The following is an 18,000-nucleotide window of genomic DNA, read 5'->3' on the forward strand; positions in this document are numbered from 1 at the left end:
AGCCCATGGGGCAGAGATAAATTTGACAGCTTAAAAACACAAGATGAAGATCATCAAATTTCTAGTGAAGTGTTCAAGGGAAAGAATGTTACAAAATGTAGTTGGAGCAGTACACAGAGGCCAAATCACGTGGAGTCTTAGTTACCATTTAAGGAATTTGTCTCCAAAATCTTATTATGTAATTTTAAGCAGGGGAATAGGACTTACATTTTGGGAAGAGCATGATAGCTGTTTTGAAAGGAATAGACTCAGGGGGCAGGAAAGGAAGCAGGGAGACAAGTTAGGAGGCCCTCAGAGAATTGGAGGTAGAGGCAATGGTGACGCAGATGAGGTGGACCACAAAGGAGATGGTGAGACACGACCAGATTGAGATTACATTTCAGAGTATTGATTAGATTTGCTTCTGGATTGAAGGTGAGAAGTAAGGGGAAAACGGGATCGAGGATGACTTATTCTGCCCACACTACCAGGTGTCCTGGTGTTTAGGTTGTGGCAAGTGTGGTAGAAAAAGCTGTGAGCAGGACATCTGTGCTTGAGCCCTGAGTCTGGTACTGTTAATTCATGTGAAAGATGATAACAGAAATAATAACAACAGCACACATTATACCTGCTCATTATTGAGTGCTCTCTCTATATTAGACAATCTGCTTTTTCCTTTACATAAAATATTACATTTAGTCCATACAACAACTCTTCCCCATTTTATAGTTGACAAGAAAGGCTCAGAAATGCAGAATAATTTTCCCAAGTTCACATAGCTTGTCTGTGGCAGAACTGAGTTTGAACTCACATCTGTCTGACTTTAAGACCATGGATATTAACCACTATGCTGCACGGCCTCCCAGAGGAGTAATTCTTGATTTTACAGTTCAAAACACGCTTTCACATTTGATGTCAGTTGATTCTCAAGAAGTAGTCTCCCATTTCCATTGATTCTTACACTGATGCTGTGATATAGGGAAGAATTATAATTATTTTCATTTGAAAGATGAGAAAAGTGAAACTTAGAGGTTAAATGAATTCTCAGATCACACAGGTAGTAAGTGACAAAGCTGGAAATCAAAACAGAGTCTTCTGGTCCTTACCCCATGATGTATATAGTGAGTAAGTCAATCGACTTCATTGGACTTCAGCTTCTTGATGGGTAAATCAAGGAGGGTTGGACTCAGTGATTTACATTACATGATCTGCCTATTTAACAGTCTGCAGTTGTGAGTAACTCTCTGACTTTTGTATTCTGAACCACTATTGCTAAGCTGGCCAGGAAGTTCCTGGCTGTATTCATTCATCACCTTCACTCATTACCTTTCTTCACATCTAGCCCAGAAAATTTTGGCTGACTACTTCTAACAATTTTCTGGAAACAACATTATGGAAGTCACAAATGTTTGTGTAGTCGCATTCTTTTATACTTATTTTCTATTCCTTACAGTGTTAAACAGTGATACACTTCGAGAAACACATCTTAGAATCTCAAAAAATAATTTAATTATGCAAAATATAAGGAATGAAGTGATTTAAAATGATTAAAAAAACAAGTCTAACACATACATATATGACTATAGTTACACAAACTTTATTAATTTTATTTTGACTTTTTTCTGTGATTTACTTTGGTATTATATATGTATATATATATGTACATATATCTTTATTAAATATATATATTTCAGGAATTTGGAAATTGTGAAGATAATAGAATAATTTAAGATTTTAGATACAAGTGAAAAGATTATAGTTGTCATTTAGGATGATTACTCTAAAGGTTGTGTGCTCAGTAGACAGAATGAGGGAGATATTGGAGGTAGTTAGGAAGTTATAAAAATAATCTTGGTAAAGTGTAATTAGAGCTTGAGTTACACTCAGGGCTCCCAGTGCAGGGAAATATAAGGAAGGTAGAAATAGAAGATGTAATAGATTATACTGATACACACACACACACACACATTACTGTATTGCAAAAAGTCACGGAAAAATTTTGATGAATTTTAAAGTAGCTGCTTTAATTAATATAAGCAATCTAGATAATCCAGAAAATATTTGATATTTGGTAAAGTTATTTTGAAGCTGTCTTATGAAACACTAGTGATCACACAATGTAGTGTAGTTTAATTTAAAGACATTGAGTTATCTGGAAAATTGGCTGAAAATTTCATTTCATTTACATGTTTATACACTCTCAAAGTACATTAAATTTATTTTTGGAGGGAGTGTACATGTGAGTTTACCTATGAGTGAGAGGGAGGGAGGTGGGAAGAGAGAACGTAGGAGAGAAGATGAGAGTTTTCATCTATATTGGAGTTGTCTTCTAGGTTTTAGCAGAGGTCTTGCCTCCTGTAGTGTATATGAACAAATGGTTACTTCCCTTAACCAGGTTAATCTTTCATTCTGTCTGCATTTAGGCAGAATTAATAGTTGTTCTGTATGTGGCAGAAGAATGAAGAGAAATTAGGCAATTTTTTTTAAATGAAGCTGAAGCATTGTGGGAAATCTCCAGGGAGTAAATAGATTGCCAATCACTTGAATGTTCCCATTGAGGTGGTATGTTCTGTGTAAAGGCCCAATACGTTCTAATATTAGATGACAAAATTGTTACTCACAGGCAGGGCTGACCAATGTTTCAGCCACTCCAAGTAAAATGTACTGAAGAATCAGGTGGAAACAGGGCATGGAGGAAACGGTGAAAACTTTGCCTGAAAGTAGCTGTTCCACTTGAGGGAAGTGTTTTCTGTGTATTTGCAAGAAGCCAGCTATCATCACAGACAATGCAGCTGAAAGATTTCCAGCAACTGAAGGAGAAGAATGCAAAAGAAAAAAAAAATTAAAAACAAAGCTAGAAATAAGCGTAACAGGTCATACTATTTCTTATACATTGACACTAGGGAGTGTTTCCTCAACTTTTTTTTGCCCTAGGGATATCCAGCTGCCAGTTAACTGTGTTGTATGACCATCCTGTGCTTAGGCTCTGATCTCTTGAAAGGGCTGCTTTGACTATTTCCTGACTTACTAGTTACACAGCTCCAGGCAAGTTATTTAATGTCATTATCACTTTCCTCAGCTCTGAGATGGGGTTAACGATGCTTACTTTGCTGAGTGGCTATGAAATTTAAATAATATAATGTACTGGTATTATTATAAGGTTTCCTGGTAGCAATTAGAAGCAGTTATTGTTGAAGATAAAGCAATGGTTTTGAACTTTTATCCCCAGATAAGATATATCATTCTTGATAACTTTTTTAGGTATATGAGTCAAAAACGATTTGGGGGAAATTTAAAATAAAATGATCTCTTCATAAGTTTTAATTATTCTTTAAAAAGTGGTTTTGAAATAACGTGTATGCATTATCAGTCCTCAGTTTTTTGACATTTTTCCAATCTTCGCAGAAAAAGTAAAGCAGCTATTAAAGAATCAAAGACTAGAAACTTTTGTTTAGGAAAAAGAATTTTTTAAGGTAGATTAGCTAGGTTAAGAGTACAAATGGAAGCAATTATTCAGATAGTGGTCCAGCTTTTCTCCTTCTTTTACTTTTAAGGAATTGTCTAGGAAATTTTGGTTGAAAATGAGTAGGGATTTTGTTACAGTTGTTTTAATAGTTTATATCTACTGCAACCATTCCTATTCTCAATTTCTCTTTCATATTATTGGACTTAATCCGATCGTTAGAGCAGAGGCAAACTTTAGCCTGACGGAATTTACTTGAAATTTAGAGATGGTCACATTTTGCTAACGTGCATAAAATTTCAGATAAGGCAAACCTTTCAATTCAGAAAAATCAACCTAATGTTTAAATAGCTTAGTGTTTGTTTTGGTTGATAGAGAAACTGGTAGGTAAATTTTTTGATTATATCTCAGCATTTAAATGTATCCAGAAAGTCTGCTGTTTGCTTATTCCCCAAGGAATAGAAGGTGTAAAAAAATGAGGAAATTTGAATAGCAGTTGAAAATTTGAGGAGTTTTTAAAATTTATTACTACTTTAAATTAAATTCCATAAAGGCCCATCCATAGTGAAGTAGAAATTTTGTTTCTGTAAACAGCTCACAGAAAAAATATGAATTTCAATATTAACTATGTTTAAGATCAAATTCATCACATAATTACATTTGTCTAGATGACTTGGAACATTACAGGCTCATCAGAAAGAGAGATAATTTGTCAACTCCATTTAATACTTACTCTGTTCCTGCTATATTCAAGGCAATATGCTAGGTGCAGCTGGGGATATAAGATGAAAAATATCTGTTCTCAGTCTTTGCAGACTTATATTCTATTGGGGAATGTAGGAAGAAGAACTTATTTATAGTTGGAGAGGTGAGAGAAAGCATTTTATGCTTTAAAGAAAGAAGTATTTCAATATGAATAGGTGAGGGCAGCACAAATGGCATGAACAAGAGCACAGAGTTGTGAAAATGTCGGACAAATTTTCAGAATGGTGAGAACCTCAAGCTATTTAGGAATCACTGGAGAAGATAGATTGGGGTCATGAGAGGTATTTAATATTTTTTAAGGAATTTGGAAAGTACTCTGAAGATAATGGAATCATTGAAGATATTAGACACAAGTGAAATGATTACAATTGTCATTTAGGAAGATTATTCTAAAGTCCATGTGCTGGTTAATAGAATGGGGGGGATGTTGGAGGTAGGAAGAAAGCCAGGAAGTTGAAAACTAATCTTGGTAAAGTATAATGGGGGCTCGAGTTCTAATCAGGGCTCCCAATTCTGGGAAATATACAGGGTAGAAACCTAGGATGCGATAGATTCTACTGATAAAACCATAGCAGTTGAAGCAAGGAGCAAGGAGAAAGCAGATGTCAATGTTGAATACGAGTCCAGGTGACTGGAAAGATGGTAGTGACAATAACATAAATAAGACCCACAGTAGATACGGACAAAATGAATTTGATTTTTACTTGGGTTAGAGGTACAAAGGAGTAATCCAAAGAGAAGTGCTCAGAAAACAACTGAAAATGCGAATCAAAAGTTACAAGTTTGGAGGCCAGCCCGGTGGTGCAACAGCTAAGTTCGCATATTCTGCTCCAGCAGCCCGGGGTTTGCTGGTTCAGATCCCGGGTGTGGACTTATGCACCCCTTGGCAAGCCATTCTGTGGCAGGCATCCCACATATAAAGTAGAGGAAGATGGGCACAGATGTTAGCTCCTGGCCAGCCTTCCTCAGCAAAAAGAGGAGGATTGGAGGCAGATGTTAGCTCATGGCTGATCTTCCTCCAAAAACAAACAAACAAACAAATCACAAGTTTGGTTGAGTTAAGAGAGAAAGACTAATGAATCATCTACTGAGTTGCAATTTAGGGTCTGGTGAAGTTGAAAGATAATTGGGGAGGGAAAGAAGAGAATGTCTAAGTAATGCGTTCAAATATATTTGTATTTAGGGGCAAGAAAAAGAAGTACAACCACTGAAAGAAAATTTAGAAAGGTAATGTCTAAAGGAAATTTTCAAAGAGGAGAATACACAAAACAGTACTTTTGATCTTTTCCCTTAATTCTTCTCCTACCCTCTTCCGCATCTCCTCCAGTGCCTTCATGTACTCAAGGGAGAAATCTGGAGTCTTCTCTCCTTTCCCCTACCTCCAAATATATTAAGTTCTCCAGATTTTATTTCCAAAATATATTGTGAATCAACATACTTCTCTCCATAGCCACTGCCATCATTCTAATCCAATCCACTATCATTTTTAAATGAGACTATATGCAATAGCATATTAACTGGGCTTCCTGTTTCCAATGCTGCCCATCTGTAACCTGTTAAGCAAATAACAGTCAAGGTAATCTGATCTAAATGCAAATTAAGTGTTACTCTTCTGCTTAAATTCCTTCTATGGGTTTCCATACGGTTAATATGAAATCCAAAATCCTTAACAGGGCTGTATGATCTTGTCTGTACTTACTTCACTCTAATTGCTTGCTACTTTTTCCTCTGTGACCACGTTTCGGCCACATTGGTCTTCTTTGTCTCTCTTGACTATTTTAACCTCATTCCCACTTTGGAGCCTTTGCTTTGCTCTTCTTTCTCTCTGAACTATTTTTCCCTACTCGTTATCTGCCTATTTATCCTTCAGGTATGCATTTCATGATCTAAATTAGATCCTACCTGTTAATCTCCCCATAATATCCATTTTGTTCACCACACTTACCACAATTTGAATTTAAATATTTTTGGTGTGTTCATTTTTACCACATCTGTTTCAGTGACTTGATTGGAAGCTTGACGAGAATAGGAACCAAATTTGTTTGCTTATGGGTCTCCACTACCAAGAAAAGTGCCCAGATTCACAGTAAGCAACACACATACATACATGCAGACACACACACACACACATATGCACATACACATATGAATTTAAAAAAATGACCATTGAGCTAAATATTTTGAGATATAGAGGCTAATGAAATATGTGACAAGTCAACTGTATTGGTGAATGGATTATTGGTTACCTTTTAACTCAACAGAACTCCTATGATGAAATCAGAAAGCAAGGAGCTGAAGAATCAGTAGCTGGTAAATATGTGTAAGTAGTGTCATCAATTCTTTGAAGAAGTTTGGCGTGTAGGAAAGCAGAAAGCTAAACAAGTTGCTTAAGAAGTTAGCAGGATTGGGGCCGGCTCTGTGGCCGAGTGGTTAAATTCGCGCACTCCGCTGTGGCGGCCGAGGGTTTGGATCCTGGGGTGCGGACATGGCACCACTCGTCAGGCCACGTTGAGGCGGCATCCCACATCCCACAACTAGAAGGACCTGCAACTAAGATATACAACCATGTACGGGGGGGGGGGGGAGTTGGGGAGATAAAGCAGAAAAAAGGAAAAAAAATAGAAGTTAGCAGGATCACAGGGAGCTGTTTGATAAGACATGGAAGGCTTGGCCATATTTGTATGCAGAGGGGAGGGGCCATTGTACATGGGAAAATTTTAAGATATAAAAGCAAGAAATAACTAATATAAAAGTATCCTGAAGTATGTAAGAGAGAGAAAAGGATCAAGGCACCAAAAAGTTTAATCATGGGTAGGAGAAAAAAAGTCATCCTTTGAAAGAGAAGAGAAAATGTACAGAATATTTAGAATACAGAAAACGTTGAAAAATAGAAAGGTGGATTTGAGGAGATACATACCATATGACCTTGAGCTTGCAACTTAGAGGGGCTAGTCACTTGCCAAGAGTGAGTGGATGGGGATGAAGTTGAGAGAATAGAGGGGAAAAATTTTCAACTACCATTGTTGATGGGTTTAGCTGAAGATGGAGAGTCTATGGTAAAATTAGAGTGATGGCAACTTATATTAGTGAGCCTTTGTTTGGGATATAAAGTTATATTGTCTATTTGATCTTTTTCTTTTTTAATGTAGGTGTTTATCACTATAAACTTCCCTCTTAGTACTGCTTTTGCCATATCCGATAAGTTTTGGCATGTTATAGTTTCCTTTTTATTTGTCCTGAGATATTGTCTAATTCTCCTTTTGATTTGTTCTCTGAACCAATGGTTGTTCAAGAGTGTGTTGTTTAATTTCCATATGTTTGTGAGTTTTCCCGTTTTCCTTTTGTTATTCTTTCTAGTTTTATTCCATTTCAAGGCCAAAAAGGATGCTTGAAATGACTTTAATCTTCTTAAACTTTACATCTCAAGGATCTAGAAAAAGAACAAACTAAGCTCAAAGTTAGCAGAAGGAAGAAATAATAAAGATTACAGCATAAATAAATGAAATGGAAAATAGAGTTTTTGATAGAAAATATCAACAAAACTAAGAGTTTGTTTTTTGAAAAGATAAACAAAATCGGCAAACCTTAGCTAGACCAAACAAAAAAAAGGAGAGAGGACTCAATAAATAAAGTCAGAAATGAAAGATGAGACATTACAACCAGTGTCATAGAAATATAAAAGATCATAAGGCACTACTATGAACAATTACACTCCAACAAATTGGACAACCTAGAAGAAATGAATAAATTTCTAGACTCTAACAACCTGCCAAGACTGAATCGAGAAGAAATATAAATCCTGAACAGACCAATAGCCATAGGAGATTGTATCAATAATCAGAAACCTCCCAACAAAGAGAAGCCCAGGATCACGTGGTTTCACCAATAAATTCTACTAAAAACTTAAATAATTAAAGGCAATCCTTCATAAACTCTTCCAAAAAACAGAAGAGGAGGGACCACTCCCAAATTCATTTTATGAGTCCAACATCACCCTGATGACAAAGCCAGATGAAGACATTAAAAGAAAAGAAAACTACAGGCCAGTATCCCAGATGAACATGGATGGGAAAATCCTTAACAAAATATTAGCAAACCAAATTCAACAATGCATTCAAAGCATCACACGCCATGACCAAGTAGGATTTATTACTGGGATGCTAGGATGGTTCAACATCTAAAAATCAATAAATGTGATACATCATATTAACAGAAGTATTAAAAAAAATACGATTATCTTAAAAGATGCAGAGGAAGCATTTGAAAAAGTTAAATACCTTTTCATGATAAAAACTCTCAACAATTGCACCTCAATATAGTAAAGGCCATATATGAAAAGGCCACAGCTAACATTGTAGTCAATGGTGAAAAACTGAAAGCTTTTCCTCTAAGATCAAGAAAAAAGCAAGGATGCTCACTCTCACCCCTTATATTCAACATATTACTGCAAGTCATAGCCAGAACAATTAGGCAAGAAGAAGAAATAGAAGGCATCAAAAGTATAAAGGAAAAAATAAAATTATGTGTTTTGCAGATGACATGATCTTATATGTAGAAAATCCTAATGACTTCACACAAAAAATTCTCAGAGCTAATAAAAAAGTTCATTAAAGTTTCCGGATACAAAATCAACCTATAAAAATCGCTTGTGTTTCTATACACCAACAATGAACTATCTGAAAAGGAAATTAAGAAAACAATCCCATTTCCAATAGCAACAAAAAGAATAAAGTATTCAGGAATGAACTTAACCAAGATGATGAAACTCTTGTACACTTAAAACTCTAAAACATTGATCAAAGTATAAATAAGTATAAATAAATAGAAAGACGTCATATGTTCATGGATTAGAATAATTAATATTGTTAAAAAGTCCATACTATGTAAAGTGATTTACAGATTCAATGCAATCTCTATTAAAATCCCAATGGCATTTTTTTATAGACATAGAAAAAACAATTCTAAAATTCACATGAAATACTCTGAAAAGCCAAAGCAATTTTGAGCAAGAAGAACAAAGCTGGAGGCATCACACTTTCTGATTTCAAAATATATTACAAAGGTACAATTATCAAAACAGTATGGTACTGGCATAAAAACAGACATGCAGACAAATGGAAGAGAATAGAGAGTGCAGAAAAAAATCCACGCATATATGGTCAACTGATCTTTGACAAAGCTGCCAAAAATACACAATAGGGAAAGGATAGTCTCTTCAACAAGTGGTGTTGGGAAAACTGGATATCCACATGAAAAAGAATGGAATTGGACCCTTACCTTATACCATTCACAAAAATTAACTCAAAATGGATTAAAGACTTAAAAGTTGAGACCTGAAACCTTAAAACTATTGAAAGAAAATATAGGGGAAATGTATTGGTCTTGGCAATAATTTGTTGGTTATGACGCCAAAAGCATAGGCAGCAAAAGCAAAAATAGACAAGTGGGACTACATAACTGAAAAGCTTTTCAGGGCTAGCTGGGTGGCATAGTGGTTAAGTTTGCATGCTTGGCTCTGGCGGCCCAGGGTTCGCGGGTTTGGACCTACACACTGCTCATCAAACCATGCTGTGGCAGGCATCCCACATACAAAATAGAGGAAGACTGGCACAGACATTAGCTCAGGGACAATCTTCCCCAAGCATAAAGAGGAGGATTGACAATGGATGTTAGCTCAGGGCCAATCTTTCTCAACAACAACAACAGAAAAGTCTTTTGAACAACAAAGGGAACAACAGAATAAAAACTTACGGAATGGGTGAAAATATTTGCAAACCACATATCTGATAAAGAGTTAATATGGAAAACATACAGAGAATTCCTACAACTCAACAAAAGCCCAAATAATTCAACTAAAAAATGGGAAAAGGAATTGAATAGACACTTCTCCAAAGAAGACATACAAATGGCCAACAGGTACATGACAAGGTGCTCAACATACCTAATTATCAGGGAAATGCAAATCAAAACCACAAAGTGATATCACCTCACACCTGTCAGAATAGCTATTGTCAAAAAGACAAGTGATTATAAGTGTTGGCCAGGGTATGGAGAAAAGGGAACTCTTATACACTATACATGGGAATGTAAATTGGTGCAGCCACTATGGAAAACAGTATGGAAGTTTCCTCAAAAAATTAAAAATAGAACTACCATATGATTTAGCAATCCCACTTCTGGGTGTGTATCCAAAGGATTGGAAATCAGGATCTAGAAGAGACATCTGCACTTTTATGTTCATTGCAGCATTATTCACAAAAGTCAAGACATGGAAGCAACCTAAAAGTCCATCTACAGACAAATAAAGAAAATGTGGTGTACATAGACAATGGAATATTATTCAGCCTTAAAAAGGAAGAAATCCTGCCATTTGTGACAGCATGGATGAACCTGGAGAACATTGTGAAATAAGCTAGACACAGTGGAACAAATGCTACATGATATCACTTATATGTGGAGTATAAAATATCAAGCTCACAGAACAGAGAATAGAATGGTAGCTTTCAGGGGTTGGGGGGAGGGAGAAATGCAGATCTATTAGTCAAAGGGTACAAAGTTTCAATTATGCTAGAGAATAAGTCCTAGAGATTTTCTGTACAGCATAGTGCCTATAGCTAATAACACTCTATTGTATACTATTGTTAAGAGGGTAGATTGTATATTGTGTTTTTATCACATACAGAGAATTACAAATGTTGTATTTATATAAGTATGTTATATTATATAAATATAGTATATAATTAATGCTATTATTATAAATGAATAAATAGGGCAGAAGTAAACTTTTGGAGGTGATATATATGTGTGTGTTGCCTAGATTATGGTTATGGTTTCTTAGATGAACACATACTTATGTCCAAACTCATCAATTAAATATGTATAGCTTTTGTAGGTCAATCATATCTCAATAAAGGGTTTTTTTTTCTTAAAGAGATTTATTGGATCATTTTAGGAGGGTCCAACATCAGATCAATAGGAGTTCAAAAAAGAAACATAGAGAAAATGGAGAAGAGGAAATTATTTTTCAAAAATAAGAGAAAATTTCTCTGATTGGAAGAGCCTACCTGTCAATAGTACAATGATTGAGAAGACCTTCACCACAGCACAACAGCGTGACATTTTAGCACATCACGGATAGAGAAAAGAGACTTCCAGTTGGAAAAGAGGTCACAAACACATGAATGAGCATTAGTGGGCACTGGGCTTCTTAATAGTTATTCAAATAGCTGGATGATGACAGGATGATTGCTTTAAAATTCTGAAGAAAAATGATTTTCAACTTAGAATTCTATATACAACCAATTAATCAAGTGTAAGGGCAAAAGGAAGACTTTTTAGTCATATAAGTTCTTGGAAAATTTACCTCCCACATACCCTTTCTTAGGATGTTGCTAAACAAAGACTTCCAAGTTTGCAAGATTTTCAGAGGAAAAGGAGTCTTTAGTACATCATTACCCCATGTGGGTTAGCACTGGCAAAAAGCTAGTAATAGTAAGGGGAAACTGGCAGAGCAGTTTGCAAATTTAAGGAAATTTTTTTTTTTTTTTTTTTTTGGTGAGGAAGATTGGCCCCGCGCTGTCTGTGCCAATCTTCCTCTATTTTGTATTCAGGATGCTGCCACAGCATGGCTTGATGAGTGGTGTAGATCTGCACCTGGGATCCAAACCCACAAACCTAGGCCACCAAAGCAGAATGCACTGAACTTAACCACCATGCTATGGGGCCAGCCCCAGGAAAACAATTTTTAATTAAATAATTGAGAAAAATCACATACTTATTAAGTACAGAAAAATAAATTTTTATGTGATAAAATTGAATCAAATTCTTTTTTTGGTTTTGTGATTATTTATATATATATATCTGATTACTGTTTTAAATAAAAATATCATTGTAATCATATTATTTAGCAATATTAACTTATGCAAACAACACCTAAAGATTTAAAAATGATTTGTGTCTGGAAACTGTGACTGATGGTAGAGAAAGCCGGGGCTGGAGACTGCTACTTATTATTAAAAGACTCCCAGTACTATTTGTTTTCTGATCTACCATGTTTCCCTGAATCTAAGATTAATTCAATTATAAGAAGAAACATGTACTTAGGTGCCACTGAGAAAGAAAAAAATGCTGCTGATCCAGCATAATATGTAACCCGATTTCAGAGATGAATTTATATATATATTGTATTGCTAGGTTCCGACTTGTGTTCCCTCAAAATTCATATGTTGAAGCCTTAAACCCCAATGTGACTATTTGGAGATAGGGCCTCTAGAGAGGTGATTAAGGTTAAATGAGGTCCTAAGGGTGAGGTCCTGATCCAATATGACTGGTATCCTTATAAGAAGAGGAAGAGACACCAAGGGTGTGTGTGCACAGAGGAAAGGCCATGTGAGGTCACAGCGAGAAGGTGGCCATCTGTGAGCCAAGAAGAGAGGCCTCAGGAAAGGCTAAACCCACCCACACCTTGATCTGAGACTTTACCATCCTGAACTGTGAGAAAGGGGTTTCTGTTGTTTAAGCTGCCTGGTCTGTGGTATCTTGTTACAGCAGCCCCAGCAGACTAATACAGGTATGTTCAGGTATTACACACAAATTAAGTTGTTCCAACTGCGCAAATTATATTATCCATGATAATTACGAGAACTTTAAAGAAAGTGTTGAGGTGGGTAGGAATAAGTTTCCAAACTGTCTTTGTTTTCTTGTTTTAGAATTTGAATTCTACGAGTATCTTCTATGACCACCCTCATTCTAACTAATTTAGGGTAATCTAGATAAGTAACAAAATGCCCCCCTCCTTTCATGGTTACCACCTGTGCTATATAAAAAGGCTCATATTTTATCCAGGAAAGTTTATGGTATTAAAGGCAATAATTTAGACAAGGGATCAGCAAATTTTTTTTATAGAAAACACCAGTAGTAAATGTTTTAGTTTTTGTGGGACAAAAGGCAAAATTTTGAAGATATGTAAGCACTTATCTATCAAGAGAGAAAATAAATTTCTACAAAATTTTTATGGATGAAATTCAAAACAATTCTTTTGAGGGAGGTGATGCAATTTCATTTGACTGGTGTTCAGTTATTGTTTCCTATCATCAAATCAATTGCAAATGTTTATCTGTGAAAACAATTGGCAGCTTTCAGGCCAAGCAAAAACAGATGACGGGCCAGATTTGGGCCATAAATTGCGGTGGTTGGCCAACCCCAGGATTAGTCATCAGCTTCTGTTGCCTGCTCCTGAGTTTTACCTCTGACCTGATGAGACATTGCACCATTTTCACCTGGGCTATTGCTGCCTGTACATAGGCATGATGCTTAGGAAATCAGTCTTTTGGCCTCTTCTGTCTTTACACTGAAAGTCTAGTTCCTGGCCAGTAGCGTAGGTAGCAGGGAGCTTGATAGATATGCAGAATCTCAGGCTCCACCCTGACGACTGAATCAGATCTGCGTTTAAACAAGATCCCTAGAAGATTCCTACACACATTAAACATTGAGAAGCACTACTCTAGCATAGCGTGCTGAGACCTCATCTAGCAAAATCCAACAAAAGACAGTTCTCTAGACAATTTCAAGCAAATCACACATAGTTAACTGATTTTCCCAGGTATTTTAGGGCAAGGCATATTTCACCTGAAGGATCTAGGTAACTGCATTTGCCTTTTATTTGCTACTGCCCCCTGGCGCCAGTGAAAAATGACTTTTTTAAAATTCAAAACAAGGTCTGATTCCAACTTAAATTTAATCCGCTCCATTTTTATTCTTAACTTCTATGAAATCATAACATATCCAAAGCAGAGTGTAGTTTATCAGAATGCACACATTTTAAACCTCTAGCAGATCTGTACTTACAAGATAAAGCACAATGGTTCCAAAGGAGATATTATATTCAAATAAATAATTTATGTTTTAATATTGGCCATCTGGTTGCAGACGAGTCCCTAAGAGTCTTGAAGCTCTTATGATTTATTCTATTATCCTACCACATAATAATTTTCCAAATTAGACCACAATGAAATAAAAGAAAGTTAGAATTTATTCAAATGTTAGATTTGCACTTGCCATTTCATATTGAAGCAAAATCTAATACTGAAAAACAGATAAAAGATTCTTCTACTGACTAAATTTACTCACTGAGAAAATTATGGTTTTTTTCTGGGTAGTCTGATGTATGAGTCTCTGATATGTAAGCTCACAACCCTAAGTATGAGGTTCTATTGAGTCCTTCAGAAATTGTCCTTGGATCCATGATTTTGGCAAATCCCCCAGCATAGGAAATTCACTCATGTGAGGACATATTGGTGGCCATTAACCACTCTCATAAAGGCAGCTATAATTTTATTGTCATTTGTATCTGCTGCCTTTGTGGAAGATATTTCTCATCCACTGTAAGAATGGCATATGTTTTTTGCTTCTATGGTTTCTCCTATTTTGAGGTGTTCCTATATTTGAACTGAGCTATCCATCTTCCATCTTTTGTTTTCCTTTAGACCACTGGAATTCATTTCAGGAGACTCAGCTTCAGTTTACATTTTATCTTCTGCATGTAAAACAGGTTAACTCATTTACATGGAGGTCAGATACACAAATGTATCTCTAAGGCATCAATAGTTGCTCCATATAGTGTACTAGATGGTCTATTTCACCGCCAATTTAATTCCAGTGTTGACATCAACTTTAAAAATAAGAATCTGAGAACATGAGGTGCTTTTATTAAACAAATGAACAGCTAAATGAATAAGTTATTCAGAATAGATATTTACATGTTACTTTTTTTGGTATTTACACAGTTTCTCCGATCAGGTATTTTGCAATGGGTATGCATGGTGGTGTTTCTTGGAAAAATATTTTAGTTCTAAAACTGTAACAGAGAAAAAGTAGTTTTGTTAAAATAATCTTACTTTTGATAAAGGTGATTTGATCCCCAACCCACTTTTTAATTTTTCAAGTTTGATTCCAACCAAAAAAGACCCTTTGTATCATTGCCAATTATTAGAACTAGTAGAAGTTACTAGTTATGTAAAAAGGAAAATTGTTCTTACTTATATTAGAAAGGACTTTTAGTTAGAATTTGAATTTTCAGGTTTTTATTTTAAAGAGGAAGGTCTGCCAGATACTCGAATATATTTCACTCACATTTCAGTTTAAATGTTGTTTAAAAGCCAAGATAATTGCTACCTACTGTGTTGTACACTTATACTTTGTGTAAGACTTAATAACAGTCTTAATTAGGCTAATTTTAGTCAGATTAATACTTGTGTGTATCAGCACTAACTATTAAATGTCACATTCTGCAGGATTTTAATTAATGGTAAGGAAAGGAAATACTCATGGTGTAAACACTTTTGAACTGAAAAAGGCTAAAATGAAGTATGTCCAATTATGACACAGGATAAATCCTACAATGATATCACTGATTCTAGATTTTTGGTGAATTAAGATTGACCTTAAATAGATAACTCCATTCACGTGTAACATGAGGAACATACAGTCTTGATAAAACACTCTGAGCATATCAGGCCTTTGCCTTTCACAGTTTTGGAAGGTTTGGAGGCTTTTCATAACTGGTATTGTGATACAGTTCTTGATTTCTTTAGGTGATATACTCAGGAATGTCCTATCTTGAATCAGAAACCCCTCTTTTGTGACTTCATGAGCTTGATAAAAAAAGTAAGCTTATATTTTCCTTTATTAAATTTCTAGTTTGCCAAACTGAGTGAGATTTTGCGATCCCTCACTCTTGGCCTGGGCTGTGATTTTCCCTGTCAAACTCTAGGCATCAGTATCGCCTGCACCATCTGCCTCGTAAACGGAATGGTCTGCGGTAGGGGAATGACTACATGTGGAAGGGAGTGGGGAATTGGAGGGTCTAAGGAGTAACTGCCCTTTGTGGTGACAAAATAAGTTTTTCATTCACTTCATGGCATTAATTGGAAATGGCAGTAAGGATTCCAAATTAACACTGATCATTTAACTTCGGTAATAATAATAACAGTAATAATAATAATAATAATGCAATGAGAACACTTGAATTCAAATGACACCATCTTTGTGACCCTTGACCTATTTGATGGCTTGTCATGAGGTTAAATGGGATAAGAAGGTGCCTAGTTTCAAATTAGGAACTCATAAATATTTATTTGTTCATAATTTATATACTTATATTCTTCACTCACATTTTCAAGGCACTTGGGTTTAAAGTGAAAGGAAATTTTAATATTAGGCTAATTCAGTTATATAAATTACTATCAAAAAGTACCCTAAGTTTGTGTTATATGTCCTGATAAAACTTGTTAATCTTTCATAATCATAAGCAGAATATGGAAAACTTAAGCAAGCATCCAGTTAAAAAGATGCATATCATCACACTTTTTATAGTCCCATAGCAAAATATTATGCAAATAGATAAACAAGTATGTAAATGAACAAATGAATGAAGTCTGGTTTAAAACAACTGAATTCAGTATTCTGTACTCAGAGGAACACAGCTCAGGTTTTAAAAAGTGAGTCTAGTTTTTTTTTCCTGCCCAACAAGTCTTGCTACCAATCTTGAAGGGGAATATTTAGTTCATTAACATAAAAAATATATTAGATAACTCTGTCTAACTTTCCTCTATCCAGGAAAAAAAAAAACCCTTTCTTTAAGAATAGACATGATTTCAAACATACAGGAGTGGAGCATTGTCCAACAGGAAGTTGGACATATTTAAAGTGAATTTAAGATCTCTCATTCTCTGGAAGGATATTTAATGTGGTTCTTTCAGCCATGTTGTATAGCATATTTTTCTAAAGTTGCTCAATTCAAAAGTTTTTTTAGTAATTAAGCATAATTTGGAAGCTCCGACTGGATTTTCATGATACTGTACGAGACTGCCAAAGTTTTCAGCATTTTGCAATATAAATTTACTCCCATTTTGTCTTTTTTAATAGTGTACTGTCTGAGGATATGTACAATGTCTTACTTTTCTTTTGTATCTTCAAATAGTGCTGGGCATTCAGTAAGCACTGGTTTGGGGATTTCTACATTGGCAGACAAAAGAGTACTTTTTAAAATTTAGGGATTGTCAAAATCTATTAAGATTTATAGTTTGCCTAAGCCTATTACAATAAATAATGTTGGGGTTACTGTCTCAAGAAATAAATTTTAAAAAGTTATGTACTAAAGGCCTCTATAATTGAAGATAATAAAATAAACTAAGGCAAGTTAAGTCACTTGGAGTTCTTTCCGAAGACAAATCTACCCTGAGATGTGGTCTGGATTGACTTTGTCGATGGCCTTGGTAAAGAACAGGAAGCGCACACCCTAAAATGTAACTTCTATAAATAGACAGCAAAAAATGTCATCATGTCTTACCAGAAGACTCCATGGTCTCCACAGATCTTTAAAGAGGAGGAATTAAGAATAAGAACAGGTTAACCAAGAGAAGAGAATCTTTCAGTTGCCTGATCCTGACTATTTCAATGAGATTATTTCTCAAGTAGAAGACATTAGGTTACTGTTAGATGATATTTCTCAAGTTTCAAACTCCTTCTGCTTTCTGTTTATGTCCACCAAACAAGGAGACCTGTTTCCTGCAAATGATGACTCATAACACTAGCTAACATTTATAGAGCTTCCCCATGTGTCAGGACTATGCCCCAGGCACTGATGGCATCTGGAGTGATTGTAAAGGTCTTACAGAATAAACAGACCCACCATTTATCCAGGGTATGCCCCTCAGTGGAAAAACTAAGTGAATTAGAAGACAAGAAAGGTCAGGCGGCTCTTCAAAACCACCCAGCAGCAGCTCAATGGTCAA

At 35.5% G+C, this 18,000-nt stretch overlaps 1 protein-coding gene across 1 annotated transcript in view; it reads right to left on the bottom strand.

Moving 5' to 3' along the window:
• SLC15A5 (solute carrier family 15 member 5) overlaps positions 1–18,000 on the bottom strand; it is a 93,926-nt gene that overhangs the window by 33,921 nt on the left and 42,005 nt on the right. The window contains 1 exon segment of the mRNA XM_003365157.3: positions 2,601–2,789. Within this exon segment, the coding sequence (XP_003365205.1) occupies positions 2,601–2,789 (189 nt within the window).

The sequence above is a fragment of the Equus caballus genome, chromosome 6 (genome assembly GCF_041296265.1).
Source record: "Equus caballus isolate H_3958 breed thoroughbred chromosome 6, TB-T2T, whole genome shotgun sequence".
Classification (NCBI taxonomy): Eukaryota; Metazoa; Chordata; class Mammalia; order Perissodactyla; family Equidae; genus Equus; species Equus caballus.